Source organism: Musca vetustissima, unplaced genomic scaffold (genome assembly GCF_032173495.1).
Source record: "Musca vetustissima isolate MV318-11 ecotype Yass unplaced genomic scaffold, APGP_CSIRO_Mvet_v1 utg273778, whole genome shotgun sequence".
NCBI lineage: Eukaryota > Metazoa > Arthropoda > Insecta > Diptera > Muscidae > Musca > Musca vetustissima.
In genome coordinates this window covers 17,940-36,718 of record NW_026881700.1, presented here as the reverse complement: position 1 = coordinate 36,718, position 18,779 = coordinate 17,940, and the positions used below count along the sequence as shown (strand labels likewise).

General features: G+C 34.2%; 3 protein-coding genes across 3 annotated transcripts; 1 reads left to right on the top strand and 2 right to left on the bottom strand.

Annotated features, from left to right (window-relative positions):
* The first annotated feature begins 109 nt into the window (after nucleotides 1-109).
* On the top strand, nucleotides 110-6,796 carry LOC133327679 (transcriptional adapter 3-like). The gene is made up of 2 exons (XM_061536237.1): nucleotides 110-129; nucleotides 5,332-6,796. The coding sequence occupies exons 1-2, from the start codon at nucleotides 110-112 to the stop codon at nucleotides 6,794-6,796; spliced, it is 1,485 nt and encodes a 494-aa protein (XP_061392221.1).
* A 5,842-nt stretch (nucleotides 6,797-12,638) lies between these two features.
* LOC133327677 (transcriptional protein SWT1-like) lies at nucleotides 12,639-13,373 on the bottom strand. The gene is made up of 3 exons (XM_061536234.1): nucleotides 13,168-13,373; nucleotides 12,946-13,104; nucleotides 12,639-12,873 (listed from the first exon to the last, which is right to left on the bottom strand). The coding sequence occupies exons 1-3, from the start codon at nucleotides 13,349-13,351 to the stop codon at nucleotides 12,662-12,664; spliced, it is 555 nt and encodes a 184-aa protein (XP_061392218.1). The 5' UTR covers nucleotides 13,352-13,373; the 3' UTR covers nucleotides 12,639-12,661.
* Nucleotides 13,374-13,503: 130 nt separating this feature from the next.
* Nucleotides 13,504-15,938, bottom strand: LOC133327678 (uncharacterized). The gene is made up of 3 exons (XM_061536236.1): nucleotides 15,713-15,938; nucleotides 14,493-15,656; nucleotides 13,504-13,730 (listed from the first exon to the last, which is right to left on the bottom strand). Exons 1-3 carry the CDS (start codon nucleotides 15,936-15,938, stop codon nucleotides 13,504-13,506), a joined length of 1,617 nt encoding a protein of 538 aa, XP_061392220.1.
* Nucleotides 15,939-18,779: the final 2,841 nt, after the last annotated feature.

Here is an 18,779-nt window from a genome sequence, read left to right as displayed (position 1 = left end):
GTAGCAATTACACACATGTATACACCAATCAACACCAAATTCACCAGCCACAATTTCTGTAAAAACACACTGCAAGAATGAGTACACAGCATATGCATCTCAATGAAATATGAAGGGTGTGAATGGCAGGTATGTGTGTGTTAGCACACACAAATTCATACGTATGTATGCGACCGACGCTAAAATTTTGGCGTGCAAATACACACACACGTACATATATACATGGTCACCGCTAGTTTTTGCGTACCCGCAAACACACATACCCCATAATGAAAATTTTCCATTCACACATTTTGCGTTTTACCTGAAAAAAATAAATGCAGAATTAATATTCGTTGTTTTTTGGTTAATTATGATGTGTGCTTACCTGTATTGCGCTGCAATGCCTCCACTTAACACTCCCATTGAACCTCGTGTCCACCAGGAACTTGAGGGCTGGTTGGTCAGCCATCCACTTTTATGACCATCCTATAGGTAGTCTTTTATTGGGTAGTCCCTTTATTGCAGAAGCCATGCACATCACCATATCCATTGAAATCAATGGATATGGCGAAGTTTTGTTGCATGTGGCTGCATTATTTTTTTTATTTAATAAAAAAACCGGCAGCAATTTTCTTATCGATGTGTTTCGTGGCTGCCGGTCTAGGAGAAATAAGCCGGATGCGGTAGGCTATGAAGTTGGCTGCATATAAACAGTGTTGCTAAGATGGAATAATGAAATGAATCATGAATTGTAGTTAGTGGATGCGGTCACGTAACGTGCATGAAATGCAACACTGCGTGAGCGTAATAGGTTTGGAGGTAGCATAAAACAGACATAAATAAATGTCGGAAAATTGTGCGAAAAATGAAAAGGAGGGAAAATCATGCTTGGGTTTCGGCCATATAAAAGGAGCGAATGAAAGAAAAATCGCCATAGTTATTTGTGTCCACTTAAAATCCAATTGGATTTTTCCCAAAAATAAAAAAACAATATCAACAAAAAAAAACTAATTGGAAATAAAAAAAAATTATATTTTTTTCTTCAACGTTTAGTGTGGTGTTGTGTGACAAACATATGTTGTGCGTATTCAAAAATGTAAGAATGTTGCTCAATGTGTGTGTTTTTTTGTCGCTATAATGTCCTGTTTTTATTTGTCTTATTAAAGTTTAACGCCATCAAGAAAACTCCAAACCACGAAGAAACTGACCCCTCCCAAATATCTGCGAGGAGGAGGTCAGATAAAATTTTGAAGAATATTTTGAAGGCGTTTTGAAGATAAGCTGGAAACAGCCATAAAAGAGTCCTGGATACTTTTTCATAAATCCAGCTAAGAATCCCCATTGAAGTCCGTATGGAAGGGAAGAAAAAACCTGGTGATCCTTGATGATTCGCTCTGTCGCTGGTAATAAACACCTAAAATAAAGAAACCAGAGAAATATATATTAAATCGTTGGAAACCAGGTAAAAGAATATCAATAGAATACATACCAATTCAAGCCAATGCTGGAATAATAAAATTGCCAGTTCCCCTATGCGAATGAAAAACCTAAAAATGATTTAAAAGAGAGAAAACGTTAAAATCAATTTTTACAAAAAAAGACACAAAAACTATAAAAAAGACAAAAAATATAATTAAACAAGAATATATGTTAGTAATAAGTTGTGAATGTTAGTAGTTAGTTTAAAATTAAGAATTTAAATGATTTATATTTTGTGAGGATTTTTAACCCCTTTTAATTACTGGTGAGCTAGATTACCACATTTCTACGTGGAGCAAGAATTTAGTAATTTTGCGGATGCGATTTAACCGCCTACGTCACCACTAACAGAGCTCTCTTAGGTAGGTGTAGTTGTCTAAGGTAGCCTAAATTTGGCAGTGTAACATGCCCTATGTGAAGTGCTGGTAATCGACGAATTGATTCACACTGAGAGAAAAGGAGTTAGGAGTTCATGAATTGACATAATTTTTCATGTTTTGTGTTAGATTAAGGTCCAAAAAAATGTCAATAAATGATTTTTATGTTTGATTTTATGTTATTAGAAATTATGTTGTGTTAAGTTTTCTTTGTGAGAGAGGGAATTAGGTGTAAGTTTTCGTGAGGTAAGTGTGTGTGGAATTTGGGGCCCTTTTAAATATAAAATTTCGTCAATTGGACTAAAGGGTCAAGGATGGGCGGGCATAGTGGAGGAGCACTAAACCAAGCTCCTTCGTCATAGGTGTATGTTGTGTTTGTTTATGTTTTTGTGTTTTGTATGATCCAAAAATTTCTAGTTGTTCGTTCCCTAGGGTTGATGGTGGCAAGGGTTGAGAACTCCCCTGATCGAAAAGTGTTCCCAACTGAGCTAGTGCGAACCCCGCCATAACGCCGCATTAGGTTTAGAACGTAACAACACGTTGCACAGAACAGGCGCAGTTCTCGCTTTGGATGATGTACTCAAGAAGTACAAAACCGATATTATTGCCTTAAAGGAAATGTGATGGAAAGGGACTGGCATAAGTAAATCAGATGGTTACGCCCTGTTATAGCTGCCATGAAATGAGACATAAATTTGGCTGCGGATTTATGGTTAACAGGAGAATAAAAGACCTCGTCTCCAGATTCACTCCAGAAGATGGACGAATTGCGAAGTTCTTCTACATCAGTCTTATTGGCTTAAGTTGAGTTTAGGGGCTTTTTTTAGCACAGGTAGATCTCGTCTCCCTGATCACGAAAATATATGACATTCATGGGGGAAACCCATATTTCCCGAGATATGGACCTCTGAAGTTCCGTAATTCATATGCTCATATCTTGGACATTTATGGGCCGATAATCGTAATATTGACGGTTATTTAGAGAAACCTGTTTATTTAAAAGAAAATTTCGATCGCATAGCCGAATTTTCTATCTGTCCATAGGAGAAAGTATTAAATCCCTGGCCGAAAGCCGGCTATATAAGAAAAACTTTGATATAAAGGAAATTTTAAACGCGTGGCCAATTTTTCCGCCTGTCCATAGGAGAAAGTCTTAAATCCCCGACCGAAGGCCGACTATTTTTGCAGTTTTTAATTAAAATGAATTTAAGTGGAAATATAATGTGTACGCTTTACAATCATACCAATATTACCTTCACCGATTCATAAATAACGAAGTTATGAGCATAGGAATTTCGGAACTTTAGAGGTCCATATTTCGGGAATTATGGACTTCCCCATGAAATTAATATACTTTCGTGATCAGGGAGATCACGAGGATTTCTCCTGATCAAGCAACGAGAAATCAAATTGATCATGATGTGATAGACGGAAGGCATTCATCCGGTGTAGTAGACGTTCGATCGATCCGAGGAGCAAATATCGATTCGGCCCACTACTAGCACAACACGGAAATTCGACGTCCAAAAGCTACAAACACAACAGGTAGCCGAGGCCTACTCCGCTCAACTTACCCACCTGCTTGACGAAAGCACCCCTTGTCCTGATAATAATATAGAAGCACAATGGCAAAGAATTGCCCACTAACTACATACTGCAGCAAAAGCAACACTTGTAATGCTACTGATGTGAAAAACGCAGCAGACAGTAGCAACACGTAATGTGATGGAGAATTATCGGGAAAAAGGAGAGAGGAGAAACGTGTTTTCAGAAAAAAGAAGAAAGAACAAGAAAAACGTGAGCGTGAGCAAATCGAGATTTACAGGAGTCAGAATGATGTCCGGAAATTTTATCAACGAGTAAAACACCAAACTGAAGGTTTTGGGAAAGGCGCGTCCTCCTTCAGAGGTGAAGAAGGAAACCAGGTGACTGATACAGATAGCGTGTTGAAGAGCTGGAAGGAACATTTTGAAAAGCTTCTGGTATCAAATAGTGACGGTGAAGAATATGCCCCAGAACCAATAAGATATGATGGTATAGAGTGTATACCACCTAGCCAAAGTCATAAAGGCAATTAATCGGCTCAAGAACAATAAAGCAGCAGGAGCTGACGGTTTCCCAGCCGAACTGTTTAAGACTGGTGGTTAGATGCTGGTAAGGAGCATGCACCAGCTTATTAGTACAATTTGGCTATAGGAATTCATGCCCAATGATTAGAACCTCAGCATCCTGTGTCCCCTTCACAAAAAAGGAGACAAGACGATATGTGCCAACTATAGAGGAATTAGTCTTCTTCCCATCGTATATAAAGTGCTATTCAGTGTGCTGTGTTAACGATTGAAGCCAATGGTCAATGACATTATTGGACCATACCAATGCGGCTTCAGACCTGGCAAATCCACCATTGACCAGATTTTCACTCTGCGCCAAATCCTGGAAAAGACTCACGAAAAACACATCGACACATACCACCTATTCGTCGACTATAATGTCGCATTCGACAGCCCTATCCGTTCAGAGGTTTTTAAAGCCATGTCTACGTTCGGCATTCGTGCAAAATTAATACGCCTATGCAGGATAACTTCAATTGGCACAAGGTCAGCAGAAGGATTGTGATGACCAACAGATGATACTATGGTCTAAGTAAGCAGTTTAGAAACAAGGCCACCTCCCGCCAGACCAAGCAAGGTCACCTCCCTACATTCCGACTAATCAGTCAACAACCTGCGTATTGTTCTCTGATTATCTATGACCACTGCTGAGAAATTAGATAATATTTCAGATATTCGATTAACAGGTATATATAGAGCGAATGTAGCTGTTATCGCGATATCCAAATTTTAGAACGAACCACAAAATACTTAATGTCATGGTGTGCCCTGGAGGCCCCTAATATTCTAAGAGATCCTTGCCTTTCCGTACAAAACTAAAGTGCTTATCTGAAATTAGGTTTCTTCTGAAAGATAATTCAAATTAATATTCATTGTATGCTTCATTAGAAGCTAGCTCATGGGATGTATTTGATTAATATTATAGTAAAGTAGATGTTGATCATGCGACTGATTAACTACAGGCCGTTATTACACAAAAATAATATTTTATCTGAATCACCCTGTTTTATATTCTATTTTTGTGTGTAAGGCCACATACCAAAGAGCAACGTTCAAATCGTTCCATCCCTGAAAGCCACTCAACTGACACTAGACTGTTGTTGTCAAAAGTATTATCGATAACACTATCGATTGCTTGCCACCACTAATTTGTTTACATTAATAAATTGCGGATGTGATTCAGTATTTCTTCAGCTGCTGCTTGACAAGAATAGAAAAAAAAATAATTGTACGTATATTTGCATTACGTTATTTGTATTTTTGTTATTTAATATTAATTTTGTGCTCAAATAACGGATTCTAAAGGTGGTTCGATTTAATTGGGGACACAGCTTTAGTTCAGCCTTTTGTTTATATTGTTTTTGTTGTATTTTGTTTTGCAGACTTTCATCGAGTTCAAAACTCGTTGAAAACACAGCCGCCACAACCATGGCCAAAAGCATGAAGAGTATGAAATTGCCAATGGGACAACAGCAGACAAACCCTCCGGTATCCCCAGACACAGAAAGTTCCTCGGGCCTGGTAATACCCATGATAAAAACCAAGGATTGTCCCAAACAATTGCCAATCTACTCGGCGGCCTTAGCTAAACCCGCCGAAGATTATTTGGCGGCCGAGGATTTGGATAACATACAATTGGAATTGGAAAAATTACTCTCCAGTGTGGCACTACGTTATCGGGTACTGAAATTGGAATATGAAAATCTCGACAAAGATGATAAAAATAAAGATAAGAAAAGTAAACATTCACTGCAGCTGTTGGGGGCACAGGCGGGTGAGAAACAACCCACTTCGCCGGCTACGGCCATGACCAGCAGTGGGAAACGTAAACGAGATGAAACATCGTTGGTGCGCAAACCAAAACACACCACACTGAAACATGCTAAAAATTTACACAATAAAAATAGTCCATTGGCGGCCCAGCAGACAGACGATAGTATGGATTGTGCGCCAGGGGTGCATGGTGGCGCCACCAGTCGGGATGTACAAAAACCAATACCTGCCAAAATAGATACCCCCAATAAATTTTGGCTTTCCGTTGAGCCATATTGTATGCCGCTGACAAATGAGGATTTACGTTTGTTGGATGATTTAATGGAGCAGTATAATGGTCCACTGGTGCCACCAATACCTGAACTGGGACCCCACTACTCTACCATATGGGCTGCAGAGGATATGAAGGAAATTCAACAGGGGTCAAATCCCAATACCAATAATCGTTTGAAGCCTCAAAATAATGGTGGTGTTAACAATATGCTCAAGAAGGCCGATTCCATTGTGGATGAATGTGTGACGGGGCCATTGACACAACGTTTGGTCTCCGCCCTAATGGAAGAACAATTGATCACAAATCCAGCCGATGTTGTGGCCGACAATAGTAATAGCAGTAGTGAAAATACCCACTCTTCGGCAGCAATGAGTTTCCGTTCGCTGTCAATGTTAAGGAATTGCATTGGCATCGAGAAACGGGTCAAGAAAGAGCTTATCGAACAGGGTATCTTGGATATCTCAGATTTTCCCAATAATGACGAAGATGAAATACATGCTGAAATAAAACGTTTAGTTGCAGAGCTATCGGCCATTGCCGAATACAATAGTAATGCCTTAAAACGTCTGCACGAGGCAGCGAGTGAGGAAATAAAACGCTTAGAAGTTAAGCGAAAACTCGATGCCATTGATCAGGAAATATTGGAGACCTATAAAAGGACACTACAGACAAAGGCAAAACGTAAGCCACTATCACCGGAAGAGCAACAGGAAATTTATCGTTTAACAGCCGAACAAAAGACACTTTCGGATCAATTGGAACGTATGCAATCGCAGCATCCATTTCCAATGGAACAGTAAAAAAACAATTATTAAAAAAATATTTTAAAACTCAGAGCAAAAATTATGGTTCTATGTATTAAAAAAATCCACAAAATTAGCTATATATTTTGAAATGAAATCTTTAAAACAAAAAAGGTTTATGTATACACAAAATTTAAAAATACGTATTTTCAAAAATCTATTTAAACTGCCTAATTAATAAAAATACAAATATTTGATGAAATAAAAATGTAAAAAAAGGAAATCACCTACCTTTCAAGGATTAATATCCCCAATGTAAAGGAGTTTCATTCAAAATACACAACAAAAATTATATTTTTTTATTCAAAAAATGTCTACAATTGCACGCACACACGTCTTTAATGCACTACGCAAGTTTTAAAACTGAATCGATTAGATGCTGTAAAGTTTATAGAATGCATAGCAATTTTTTGTTTTGGGAGGCACGATCTTTAAACAAATAAGCCTTTCCTTTTGTAATCTTATCTCTATTATTTATAAAGTTGTAGTTAATTAAAAGAAAAAAAAAGCCGATTCAATAACAATATTCCAAAATTTTGTGTAAATATTTGCACAGTCAACAATAAAGAAAAAACTGGAAGGGTAATAATAGCTAATCGGAGGAAGAGCATTCCTATGTTTGTTCTGATAACACAAAAAACGGAAGTAAAGTTTGTGGGGTAATTTTGTTTTCAATATTGACATAAAATAATTGGTAACAAACAATGGCGCAAATCATGAAATTCCAGCAACGGAGGAAGGTATGTATATTTGAGGTATGTATTAATGTCTTCATATATTTTTAAAATTTTAAAGAAATGATGATTTATTATAAAAATTCCACGACTTGAATAAATTGATTATACAAATTCCACGCCTTAAATAAATTGAGTATAAAAATTCCAAGCCTTGAAAAAATTGATTATACAAATTCCACGCCTTAAAAAACGATTATAAAAATTCCACGCATTGAAAAAATTGTTTATAAAAATTCCACGCCTTGAAAATAATTAATTATACAAATTCCAAATATTTGATGAAATAAAAATTATAAAAATTCCACGCTTTGAAAAAAGTGATTATAAAAATTCCACGCTTTGAAAAAAAGTGATTATAAAAATTCCACGCCTTGAAAAAAATGGATTATAACAATTTCACGCCTTGAAAAAATTGATTATAAAAATTCCACGCCTTGGAAAAAATTTGATTATAAAAATTCCACGCCTTGAAAAAAATTTGATTATAAAAATTCCAAGCCTTGGAAAAAATTTGATTATAAAAAATTCACGCCTTGAAAAAAATTTGATTATAAAAATTCCAAGCCTCGAAAAAATTGATTATAAAAAGTCCACGCCTTGAAAAAATTTATTATAAAAATGTCACGCCTTGAAAATATTGATTATAAAAATTCCACGCTTTGAAAAAATTGATTAAAAAAAATTCCACGCCTTGAAAAAATTGATTATAAAAATACCAAGCCTCGAAAAAATTGATTATAAAAAGTCCACGCCTTGAAAAAATTTATTATAAAAATGTCACGCCTTGAAAATATTGATTATAAAAATTCCACGCTTTGAAAAAATTGATTAAAAAAAATTCCACGCCTTGAAAAAATTGATTATAGAAATGTCACGCCTTGAAAATATTGATTATAAAAATTTCACGCTTTAAAAAAATTGATAAAAAAAATTCCACGACTTGAAAAAATTGATTATAAAAATTCCACGACTTGAAAAAATTGATTATAAAAATTCCACGCCTTGAAAAAATTGATTATAAAAATTCCACGCCTTGAAAAAATTGATTATAAAAATTCCACGCCTTTAAAAAATTGATATAAAAATTCCACGCCTTGAAAAATTGATTATAAAAATTCCACGCCTTGAAAAAATGGAGTATAGAAATTCCACGTTTTGAAAAAATTGATTATAAAAACTCCAAGCCTTGAAAAAATTGATTATAAAAATTCCACGCCTTGAAAAAATTAATTATAAAAATTCCACGCCTTGAAATATGTATTTTGAGAATTGAGGACAATAATAAGCAATAATTTCAATCTGTATTTTTAAATATTTTAAAAACCTATTTTTATAATTTTTATAAAAAAATATAATAATTTTTTTAATATTCTTAAAAAAAATGATTATAAAAATTCCACGCCTGGAAAAAAAAATTTGATTATAAAAATTCCACGCCTTAAAAAAAATTGATTATAAAAATTCCACGCCTTGAAAAAAATTTGATTATAAAAATTCCACGCCTTGAAAAATTGGATTATAAAAATTCCACGCCTTGAAAAACGTGGATTATAAAAATTCCAAGCCTTGAAAAAATTGACTATAAAAATGCCAAGCCTTGAAAAAATTGACTATAAAAATGCCAAGCCTTGAAAAAATTGACTATAAAAATTCCACGCCTTAAAAAAAAAAATAATTTTAAAAACTTATTTTTGAAAAATTCCACGCCTAAAAAAAATTTATTACAAAATTCCACTCTATAGAAAATGATAATTACCAAATTCCACACCTTAAAAAATACATTTAAAAAAATTCACGTCTTGAAAAAATGTCTTTAAAAATTTCTTTCCTTCAGTTCGCCTATGAAAGATTCCCTGTATTCAGCTCGTCTAAGAAATGCTTTGTGCCTTCACTTATTCTAAAAAAGGCTCCCTTCTTCAGCTTCTCTGTGAGCGACTCTCTTCCCTTTAGCTCGTCTTTAGGCTCCACACAGCTCTCTAATAAAAAAAAAACTTAAACAGCCTTATTCTAGATGTCAATTCCATGTGAATTTACTCGCTCTTTCCCTTCGCCTTATCCCGAACAACATTTTCCAGTGAATTTTTTCGCATTCTCGCTTTCGCCTTATTCTGAATGAAGTTCGAAAGCGAAAAAATCCGCTTTGGCGAAAAATTAGGTATTCTGAATTACAGATGAGATGAAATTTTGTGTGAAATTTTTCGCTAATAAATTTAAGGGGAGTTGACTACAAAAACATAAGTACTAACTATTTTTATGAAAAATATTTACACAATACTTATTCTATGACGATTTAGAATATTATAAATGATAGTAAGCAAATTTTTAACTGGAAAACAGCCAATAAAATGCCATTGGAAATCCTATTGATAACGATGCATGCTGCCAAAGAATGTATGAAGGTAATAAGGAATATTTAAGTCGAGTTTGGTGCATTTTGGAGGCGAAATACAGACATTTGTGTGAGGATCTGTCTCTCAAGAAAAACATTTTAAAAATTATGGAAAAACCAAATTTGCCTGATGAGCCGCTTAAGAGTGAAAAACTGATATAAAAATTATGAAAGAACAAAAAATATTTTTTTTTTCAAAATTATCGTGTGCATGATTTGAAGGAACAAATAAAGGAGTAGCAGCAAATCATAACATAACTGACCACTTTAAGAATTTGGGGAGATAAAATATCAAAATTAAATAAAAAGGCACACAATTATGTAGTGAAATAATAAACTGTGAATTAATTAATTAAATCGCAGATTTCTTCCTATTATTCGTTGTGTTTTTGCCATCATAAAAAAATGTTCATTTATTTGTAATCTATTGTAGTTGTTGCAACAAATTGCATCAAAACAATGAACAGCTGTTTCACATGCCATATTGTAGGTTGCCATATTTTCAAACTTTAATTTATTTTCTTTTAATTACAAAGCATTTATACAGCGGATTCTTGATATTTCACATTTGTATTGCTATAAAGTTTAAATAACAATAAAAAGGAACAATTTTTAATAACAAAAATCAATAAATAATATATTGAAAAATATTACACAATTAAATTACAATGGGGCAACACACATTGCAACTTAAATTACAATATGGCCACACACAGCGCAACTTAATTTACGATATGGCAACACGAATCTTTTTTTCAACCACCATTTTCGAAAACTCGAATCTGCATCTCGCATTTTTTGCGTCTCCCTATTCATTCAGAATAAGGCGAGAATGTGAAAGCGAAAAATTTTTTATATGCGAGATATCTCCCAGCGAATATCCAGAATAAGGCTGAAAAACAAAAAATTTTTTAACAATAAATATCCATTATTTATATCATTTCGCAAGTAAATTTTTAAATATTTACTTTCAGTACAAACAAATAAATCCAAATCCATTTCATTTAGTTTAGAAAATTTCTACATCCTATTTTCTTCAGATTCTTTAACAAACGAAAGTTGTAAAGAATTTTTTTCCACGAGAAAAAAATTAATAAAAATTATTTACATCAAGTAAATACTAAATATATATATATACAAGATCATATATATGTATACGAATAATAAAATTAATTATTAACTAACGGAATTTGAAATTCTTCATAACAAAAGAATAACGAAATTTTTGCAACCAATTCAAGGGGGGTCAAGATTGTGATTTACTAGGTTTTGACAACAAATCCGATTTTGTGGCAACTAAAATATTATTGCATATGGCTTTATTGCGTAAATTTACATCTTCGGTGAGCAGTAGGAGATTGGGCACTTGAGCCTTGGCTTGTAGACAACAATTAATGATACTGTCATCGGCTCTAAGGCAGTTTGGGCTGTGAAAAAAAAAATAGAAACTGAATTTTAATTTTTTGTTTTTATCGATTTAAATTGCATTTGACCAATACCCAATATATTTTGTGATTTATTTTCCAATTTCTTATTCAGATATTTAATGGCACGCACAGCTAAAGTTTTAACACCCTCCTTGCAGCCGGAACGAATTTTTCCAATTCCACGCCTTGAAAAAATTGATTATATAAATTCCACGCCTTGAAAAAATTGATTATAAAAATTCCACGCCTTGAAAAATTGATTATAAAAATTCCACGCCTTGAAAAAATTGATTATAAAAATTCCACGCCTTGAAAAAATTGGTTATAAAAATTCCACGCTTTAAAAAAATTGATTATAAAAATTCCACGCCTTGAAAAAATTGATTATAAAAATTCCACGCCTTAAAAAATTTTTATTACAAAATTCCACGCTTTAAAAAAATTTATTAAAAAATTCCATGCCCTAAAAAATATTTAAAAATGCCAAGGCTTAAAAGAACTTTATTATTGTTATTTCGCGTTAAAAAAATGTAAATCACACACCTTAAAAAAATTTTGTAATCATCCACAACGCCATATTTTATTTTTAAAATTCCACACCTTAAAAAATTTTATTAAAAAATTTCAAGGCTTAAATTTTTTTTTTAAATTCAACACCTTAAAAAATTAATTAAAAAATTACACGACTCAAAAAATTTTTATTTTAAAAATTGCACGCCTTAAAAAAGTATATTTAAAAAAATCCACGCCTTGAAAAAATGTCTTTAAAAATTTCCTTCCTTCAGTTCGCCTACGAAAGATTCCCTGTATTCAGCTCGTCTAAGAAATACTTTGTGCATTCACTTTTTCTTAAAAAGGCGCCCTTCTTCAGCTTCTCTGTGAGCGACTCCCTTTCCTTTAGCTCGTCTTTAGGCTCCACACAGCTCTCTATTAAAAAAAAAAACTTTTAAAAACCAAAAATTTTTTAACAATAAATATCCATTATTTATTTCATTTCGCAAGTAAATTTTTAAATATTTACTTTCAGTACAAACAAATAAATCCAAATCCATTTCATTTAGTTTAGAAAATTTCTACATCCTATTTTCTTCAGATTCTTTAACAAACGAAAGTTGTAAAGAATTTTTTTCCACGAGAAAAAAATTAATAAAAATTATTTACATCAAGTAAATACTAAAAATATATATATATATATATATACAAGATCATCTATATGTATACGAATAATAAAATTAATTATTAATTAACGGAATTTGAAATTCTTCATAACAAAAGAATTACGAAATTTTTGCAACCAATTCAAGGGGGGTCAAGATTGTGCTTTACTAGGTTTTGACAACAAATCCGATTTTGTGGCAACTAAAATATTATTGCATATGGCTTTATTGCGTAAATTTACATCTTCGGTGAGCAGTAGGAGATTGGGCACTTGAGCCTTGGCTTGTAGACAACAATTAATGATACTGTCATCGGCCGAATTGACATCGATTAGATGATGACGTTCCTCTAAGGCAGTTTGGGCTGTGAAAAAAAAAATAGAAACTGAATTTTAATTTTTTGTTTTTATCGATTTAAATTGCATTTGACCAATACCCAATATATTTTGTGATTTATTTTCCAATTTCTTATTCAGATATTTAATGGCACGCACAGCTAAAGTTTTAACACCCTCCTTGCAGCCGGAACGAATTTTTAGTTTATCCAATTCCTGTAAAACGCCATAGGGTATGTAGAGCATACTGCCTTGGGTATCTGCAAGTGATTATTATTTAAAAAAAAAATAATTCTTAAAAAAATGGTGATTTTCAAACTCACCACACAATTTCAATTTAGTTAAATCTTCAATAAAGCTTAGATGATCCAGCAGAACATTTGTATCCACCACAAAATAATAGTAATCTTTTCTCCATTTGTTGTTATTATTACCCATTGACGTGGATTTCCTTTCCGCCGACAAACGTAAAAGATTTTCATTTACCGCATCATAAATATCGCCCATTGTTTCGGGTAGCGATTTTTTGGACGATTCTTTTGCTGGTACTAATGATAAATTTGATTCGCTGCTTGATATCACTATGGTATCCATATCTTCTTTTACAAATGGTTCCCAATCCATTTCTTCAGTTTCTGAAATTCGGAAGGGATTTGTTTTCAAAGGGATTTGTTTTTCAAAATATTGCAAGACTTACCATCATCCATGGTATTATTGGCAGTATGAAATATGGAAGTTGATGTCTCATTTAATGGAGAATCTAATGTCTTTGGTGGTCCTGGACTGTTGGTGGTGGGCAGTGATGAGAAGCAAGTCGAGGTATTTGCCTGCATGGATTGCTGCTGTGCCAACAGAGATTGTCTTAGGCGTTCCAAACGGGAATTGGCTAAAAGAAGGACAAATTATAGATGAATTGAAGGGCCTATTTATAGACGATCAGAACTGAAAAGGCTACCCTGAGGTGTGGGTTAAAAAAATTGAAGCGTGGTTTTTAAAAAAAAATATTTTTTGAGGCGTAGTTTTTTAAAAAATTTTGTTGAGGCTTGGTTTTTTTAAAAAAAATTGAGGCGTGTTTTTTAAATTTTTTTTTTGGCGTGGATTTTTTAAAAAATATTTTTTGAGGCGTGGATTTTTAAAAAAAATATTTTTTCAGGCGTGGATTTTTAAAAAAATATGTTTTGAGGCGTGGATTTTTTAAAAAAATATTTTTTGAAGTGTGGATTTTTTAAAAAATATTTTTTCAGGCGTGGATTTTTTATAAAGTAGTTTTAAAAGGCGTGGATTTTTTAAAAAAATATTTTTTCAGGCGTGGATTTTTTATAAAGTAGTTTTAAAAGGCGTGGATTTTTTATAAAATATTTTTTAAAGTGTGGATTTTTTAAAAAAATATTTTTTGAGGCGTTTTAAAAAAATATTTTTTAAAGAAGGAATTCCTTCAAAGGCGGTGAAGAAGGATGTCTTTCGAAGACGAGCTGAAGAAGAGTGTCTTTCGAAGACGAGCTGAAGAATGCAATCTTTCAGAGACGAGAGGCGAAGATTAAAATAAATATTTTTTTAATAAGGAATTCCTTCAAAGGCGAGCTGAAGAAGGGTGGTTAGCCTGTGTGACGAGAAGATTACATTGTTAAATAAGAACCTTATCACTTACCCGATCCCTTACAATACGCTGGAATATTCAGATTTTTCGGTGTACTTGGTGGTGTGGCGAAATTCAATAATGACGTGGATGATGTGGAACTGGTATTATGTGATGTATCTGCACCCAATGTCCTTTGAGCTTCCCTTAGCTCGCTTAAAGCTTGCTGAACAGGAAACGAATTGTGTTCAAATTTATTTTCAGTCTTTTTGGCGGGTTTAAAATTCGTCTTAGTTAACAAATTCGAAGTTTTTGTAGCAATATCTTCCGTTTTGTGACTACCAAATGGTAGTTTACATATCTCTTTAATTTTGCTAACAATACCCGAACGAATACTACCAAAAGTTGATAACTTATTGGGGTCTGATTCGCTATTTGTAATTGCAGGTGATGATTGAGTGGTGACCTCTTCACAAGGTAACATTTCGGTGTCCTCATCCAATAAATAATTATTATTGGCGGGTAATGATGTTACCACCTCTTTTTTAGGGATGTCTATGGGGCGTGACGTTTTGGCAGCTGACGGAGTAGCAAAAATATCCAAACTAAATGTATTATCTTTGCGGCTTTCTAAAGATTCCAAATCATTTGAAAGCGGTCTTTTAATGGCCCGTTTTCTTGGACTAAGAGGTTCTTTGGCAGAATTTATAGATTTTTCTTTAGTTGTTGTAACCATTTTATCCAATTCGGATTTATTATCTTCAAGGCTAGCAGAAGTTTCTGCATCACTGGGTAGGGATCTTTTGCTGGCACGTTTTCTTGGGGATTCCAAAGTGGATTCTTTACTTTTTCTGGGCTCTGTCTTTGTATCAATCTCCTTTGTGCGATTTTCCGATTCTTTGGAAATAGTTTTTGATGTCTTCTTTTTAGGAGAATTATTTACATCCTTGGGACCTTCATTTTGTAACGATTTCTCCTGTTTTTCTTTCTTGGACTCTGCTAATTTAGCCAATTTACTTCTACTCGAAGAAGGAGGATCATCTTTTGTTTCCTTACTTAGAGGCCGATTCTCCTGTTGGTATTTTGAAACTGAAGTCTTTGTGGATTTTGCTTCACTGTCGCCCGAGGCACGTCGTTTACTGCTCCTCGCTTCCTGTTTCTTTGATTGCTGCACTTTTATCTCATGTTGCAGTCTTTTAAGGCGATCTTGGGCAGGAGTTTTCAAGGGTTTGGGGGCTGAAATAATGAGTATGTGTAAAATATACTTCTTTGGAATGTTTATCAACACTTACCCGATATTCTTGGTGGGGGAGACTCTTCCTCAATGTGAGTTTTTCCTTTGGAAGGTGACTTGTCCTTATCTGTAACCTCCCCATTCGACGACTCTTTGTTCTTGGCTTCTGAGAGCAACCATTTGGTTTCACCTGTAGCTCGATTAAATAAATAATATCGTCCCGGACGACTTTTACTTTGGACTTTTATCCAATCGTCTGGCTTTTTCGATTTCTTATCATCCATTTCTTTTGTGACAAATCCGATTCTGTTGATTGATTCGATTTTTTTAATTAATTTTAATTCCTTTCAAATCTAATATTTCAAATCTAATACCGTCCATGGAACATTTCCACGGCAAACACACACACGCGAATAGAAACGCTGTATAAAGAGTAAAATGCAAATAAATTTCAGGAATCAAAACAATACAAGGAGTAATAATAAAGGGCTCTATAAGTCGAAAATGGAAACAGCAGGTAGAAAGGTTTCTAGAAGTCGACAGCTGATGTCGTTTGTCAACGGCATGCTGAGTGTTGTTAAATGTTGGCAATGCTATCAATTAAATACACTTAACAAAATAGGGATGATCCCAAGGTAGATATACAAGGTAGCCGCATCGGCGAATTTCTACAACAAACATAGGTTGTTGTATTTTGATATGTCAAAAATATTTTGCCAAAACAAACAGATTGACAAGATTTTTTTTACACAAATTCTTGTAGAAAATGTTAATAAAAGTATTGCCAAAAAAGCTCTTCGAAATTCGGAGATTTTCATTCATAATTTTGTTTTTTAATTTTTTGGTTCAACATTACAACAACATTTTTGACATTTATTTGTCCAACAGCTGGGCCGATGCGGCTACCTTATTAAATATACCTTGGATGATCCTAAAAAAAGAGAGAGAAGTTGAGGGTAGGGTGAAGGGTGAGAGTATTTCACAGAGAAGCTGAAGTAGAGAATTTAGATAGACGAATTGAAGCTGGAGTCTATCATAGACGCGCTGAAACAGAAAGTCGTTTATAGACGAATTGATGGCAGGGAGTATTTCATAGACAAGTTGAAGCTAACGAGGGCGTCTTATATGGAAGAGATTTAAGAGCTGAAGGGACAAGACTTTCATAGAGGAACTGAAAAAAGTCTTTCATAAACAAGCTGACACCAGGGAGTATTCTATAGACGAGCTGAAGTCAGGTAGTCTTTCTTAGAAGAGCCGATGTGAGGTAGACTTCGTAGAAGAACTGATGTTAGGGAATCTTCATAGACGAGCTTATGTCAGGGAGTCTTTAATACACCAGCTTAAAACAGGAACTCTTTCAAGGAAGGTTGATGAAGGGGACTTTAATAGAGCTGAATGAACTGAGTCTTTCATAGACGAGTTGAAGGAAGGAGTTTTCCGAAGCTGAAACAAAGTATTTTTCATGAAAGAGCTGAAGTGGGAGAGGCTTTCGTATACGTAATGAAGCACTGTGTCGAACTAATAGGAGTTTGAAGGAAAACGATCTGAAACAGACGAAAAATGATAGGAAACGAAAGGAGTCTTTAAAAGACGAGTTATAGGGAGTCTCCAGGGACGAGTTGTAGGGAGTATCTAGAGATGAGCTTAATAAACTCTCTTATAGTTGTGTCTTCATAAGAAGTCTTCATAGACAAAGGGAAGAGCTATTATATAGATGAAATAAAGAAATTGTTTGTAGACAAAGTGGACGAAAACGCCGAACTATTTTCGGGTCTTCGAAAAGGTTATCCGTATTTTTAAAAGGTATTTTTATTGTACTATTTGTATTTTCTGAAGGTAATTATTGTGAATCTGAATTTTTTTCGGAGAAAAGTGCCAAGATAGGGTCATGCTTTAACATTGCCCTTATATAAATGCCGAAGTATTGAAGTACCAAACCGGGTTTTCAAAGTGCTCATAACATCGAATTCAGGGTTTTTGGTATATATCTTGGCAACACATGTTCGATATAGATCCATGTGTGGACACGGAACCCGTACAAATGTCACTCGTCATTTTACGTATATTGATGGATCTATGTTTAGATATAGCCTCCATATATAGTACCCGTCTCATTATGCGAGGCATTTCGGATTCTTCGTTATCTTGGCTGAAAAAGTAATCCCCATCCGTTCCCTTCTAGGTATGACCTAACAGAGTTTGAATCCAATGCCTTTAGATTCCAATTTTTTCGTGGGTAAACATCATAGCTATCGGGATCAAGACCAAGGTTCTCACGTGACAAGTCAGTAGAACTTGGCTATCCGATAAATAGACTGACCGGCTGGTGCGTAACTCTCGAAGGGATCTTTGAACATTTTAATATTTCTTTCAAACTTAGATGAAGTTCGAAGATGAATATCGATCCACTTATCGATAGATGGGGACACATCGGTTCCCTCCTTCTAATAGCTTCACTACAAATGATCCAAATCTTAATAATTTAATCAAATATTAAGCAAATGCAATGACCGATTTGATCCAAAATTTGAATATAATAATGCTTTACCTTGATTAGTTCAAGCCCGAATGTGGGATTCATTGGTCCACTTCTTCTAGTACCTTCCCCACAAAGTGTCAACATTTTGAACATTTGTTAATTCAATATGACACGAAACTTCCCACCAAAAAGTATCAATGTTGGTCCACCCTTTTATATACCGGGTACCCTTTTATATACCACCAGCCTTTATATACCATAGCCTTTTAAGGTATGGTAGGCATTTTGTAACCTACCAAATACGATTAATTTCGATCCACGTAATGGTGTGGCACGCAATTTTCCGTAGTTTAAAGACTTTGGGTATGTTTCCAACCGTCACGCGTCGTTTTCGGTATGTTCCGCCATAGGTTGCGTTTTTTCGTCTTTACTCCCCCTCCAACTAGTCCACTTTCTATTTAGTATAGAAGGTATAGGACCATATATCATGCGTAGACAAAGTCTGAATATCTTTAAAAAAATCGATTTCAACTTCAATAAGTTGATACTTGGTGACTTGATAGGTTATTCGTATACGAAGAATTTTGTCTAATTTGATAAACACGTTGCAAAACTTTATATTTTATGCCCAGGGTCGTATTATAAT

Excerpts from the sequence above, each read along its gene's own strand:
- LOC133327677 (XM_061536234.1), bottom strand. The coding sequence starts at position 13,351 with ATGGGCGATATTTATGATGCGGTAAATGAAAATCTTTTACGTTTGTCG. Across the intron at positions 13,105-13,167 it reads AACTAAATTGAAATTGTGTG|ATACCCAAGGCAGTATGCTC; the intron begins GTGAGTTTGAAA and ends AATCACTTGCAG. Across the intron at positions 12,874-12,945 it reads TAAATCACAAAATATATTGG|CCCAAACTGCCTTAGAGGAA; the intron begins GTATTGGTCAAA and ends TTTTTTTCACAG.
- LOC133327679 (XM_061536237.1), top strand. The coding sequence starts at position 110 with ATGAAGGGTGTGAATGGCAG. Across the intron at positions 130-5,331 it reads ATGAAGGGTGTGAATGGCAG|ACTTTCATCGAGTTCAAAAC; the intron begins GTATGTGTGTGT and ends TTTGTTTTGCAG.
- LOC133327678 (XM_061536236.1), bottom strand. The coding sequence starts at position 15,938 with ATGGATGATAAGAAATCGAAAAAGCCAGACGATTGGATAAAAGTCCAA. Across the intron at positions 15,657-15,712 it reads TCCCCCACCAAGAATATCGG|CCCCCAAACCCTTGAAAACT; the intron begins GTAAGTGTTGAT and ends TCATTATTTCAG. Across the intron at positions 13,731-14,492 it reads AGCGTATTGTAAGGGATCGG|CCAATTCCCGTTTGGAACGC; the intron begins GTAAGTGATAAG and ends TCCTTCTTTTAG.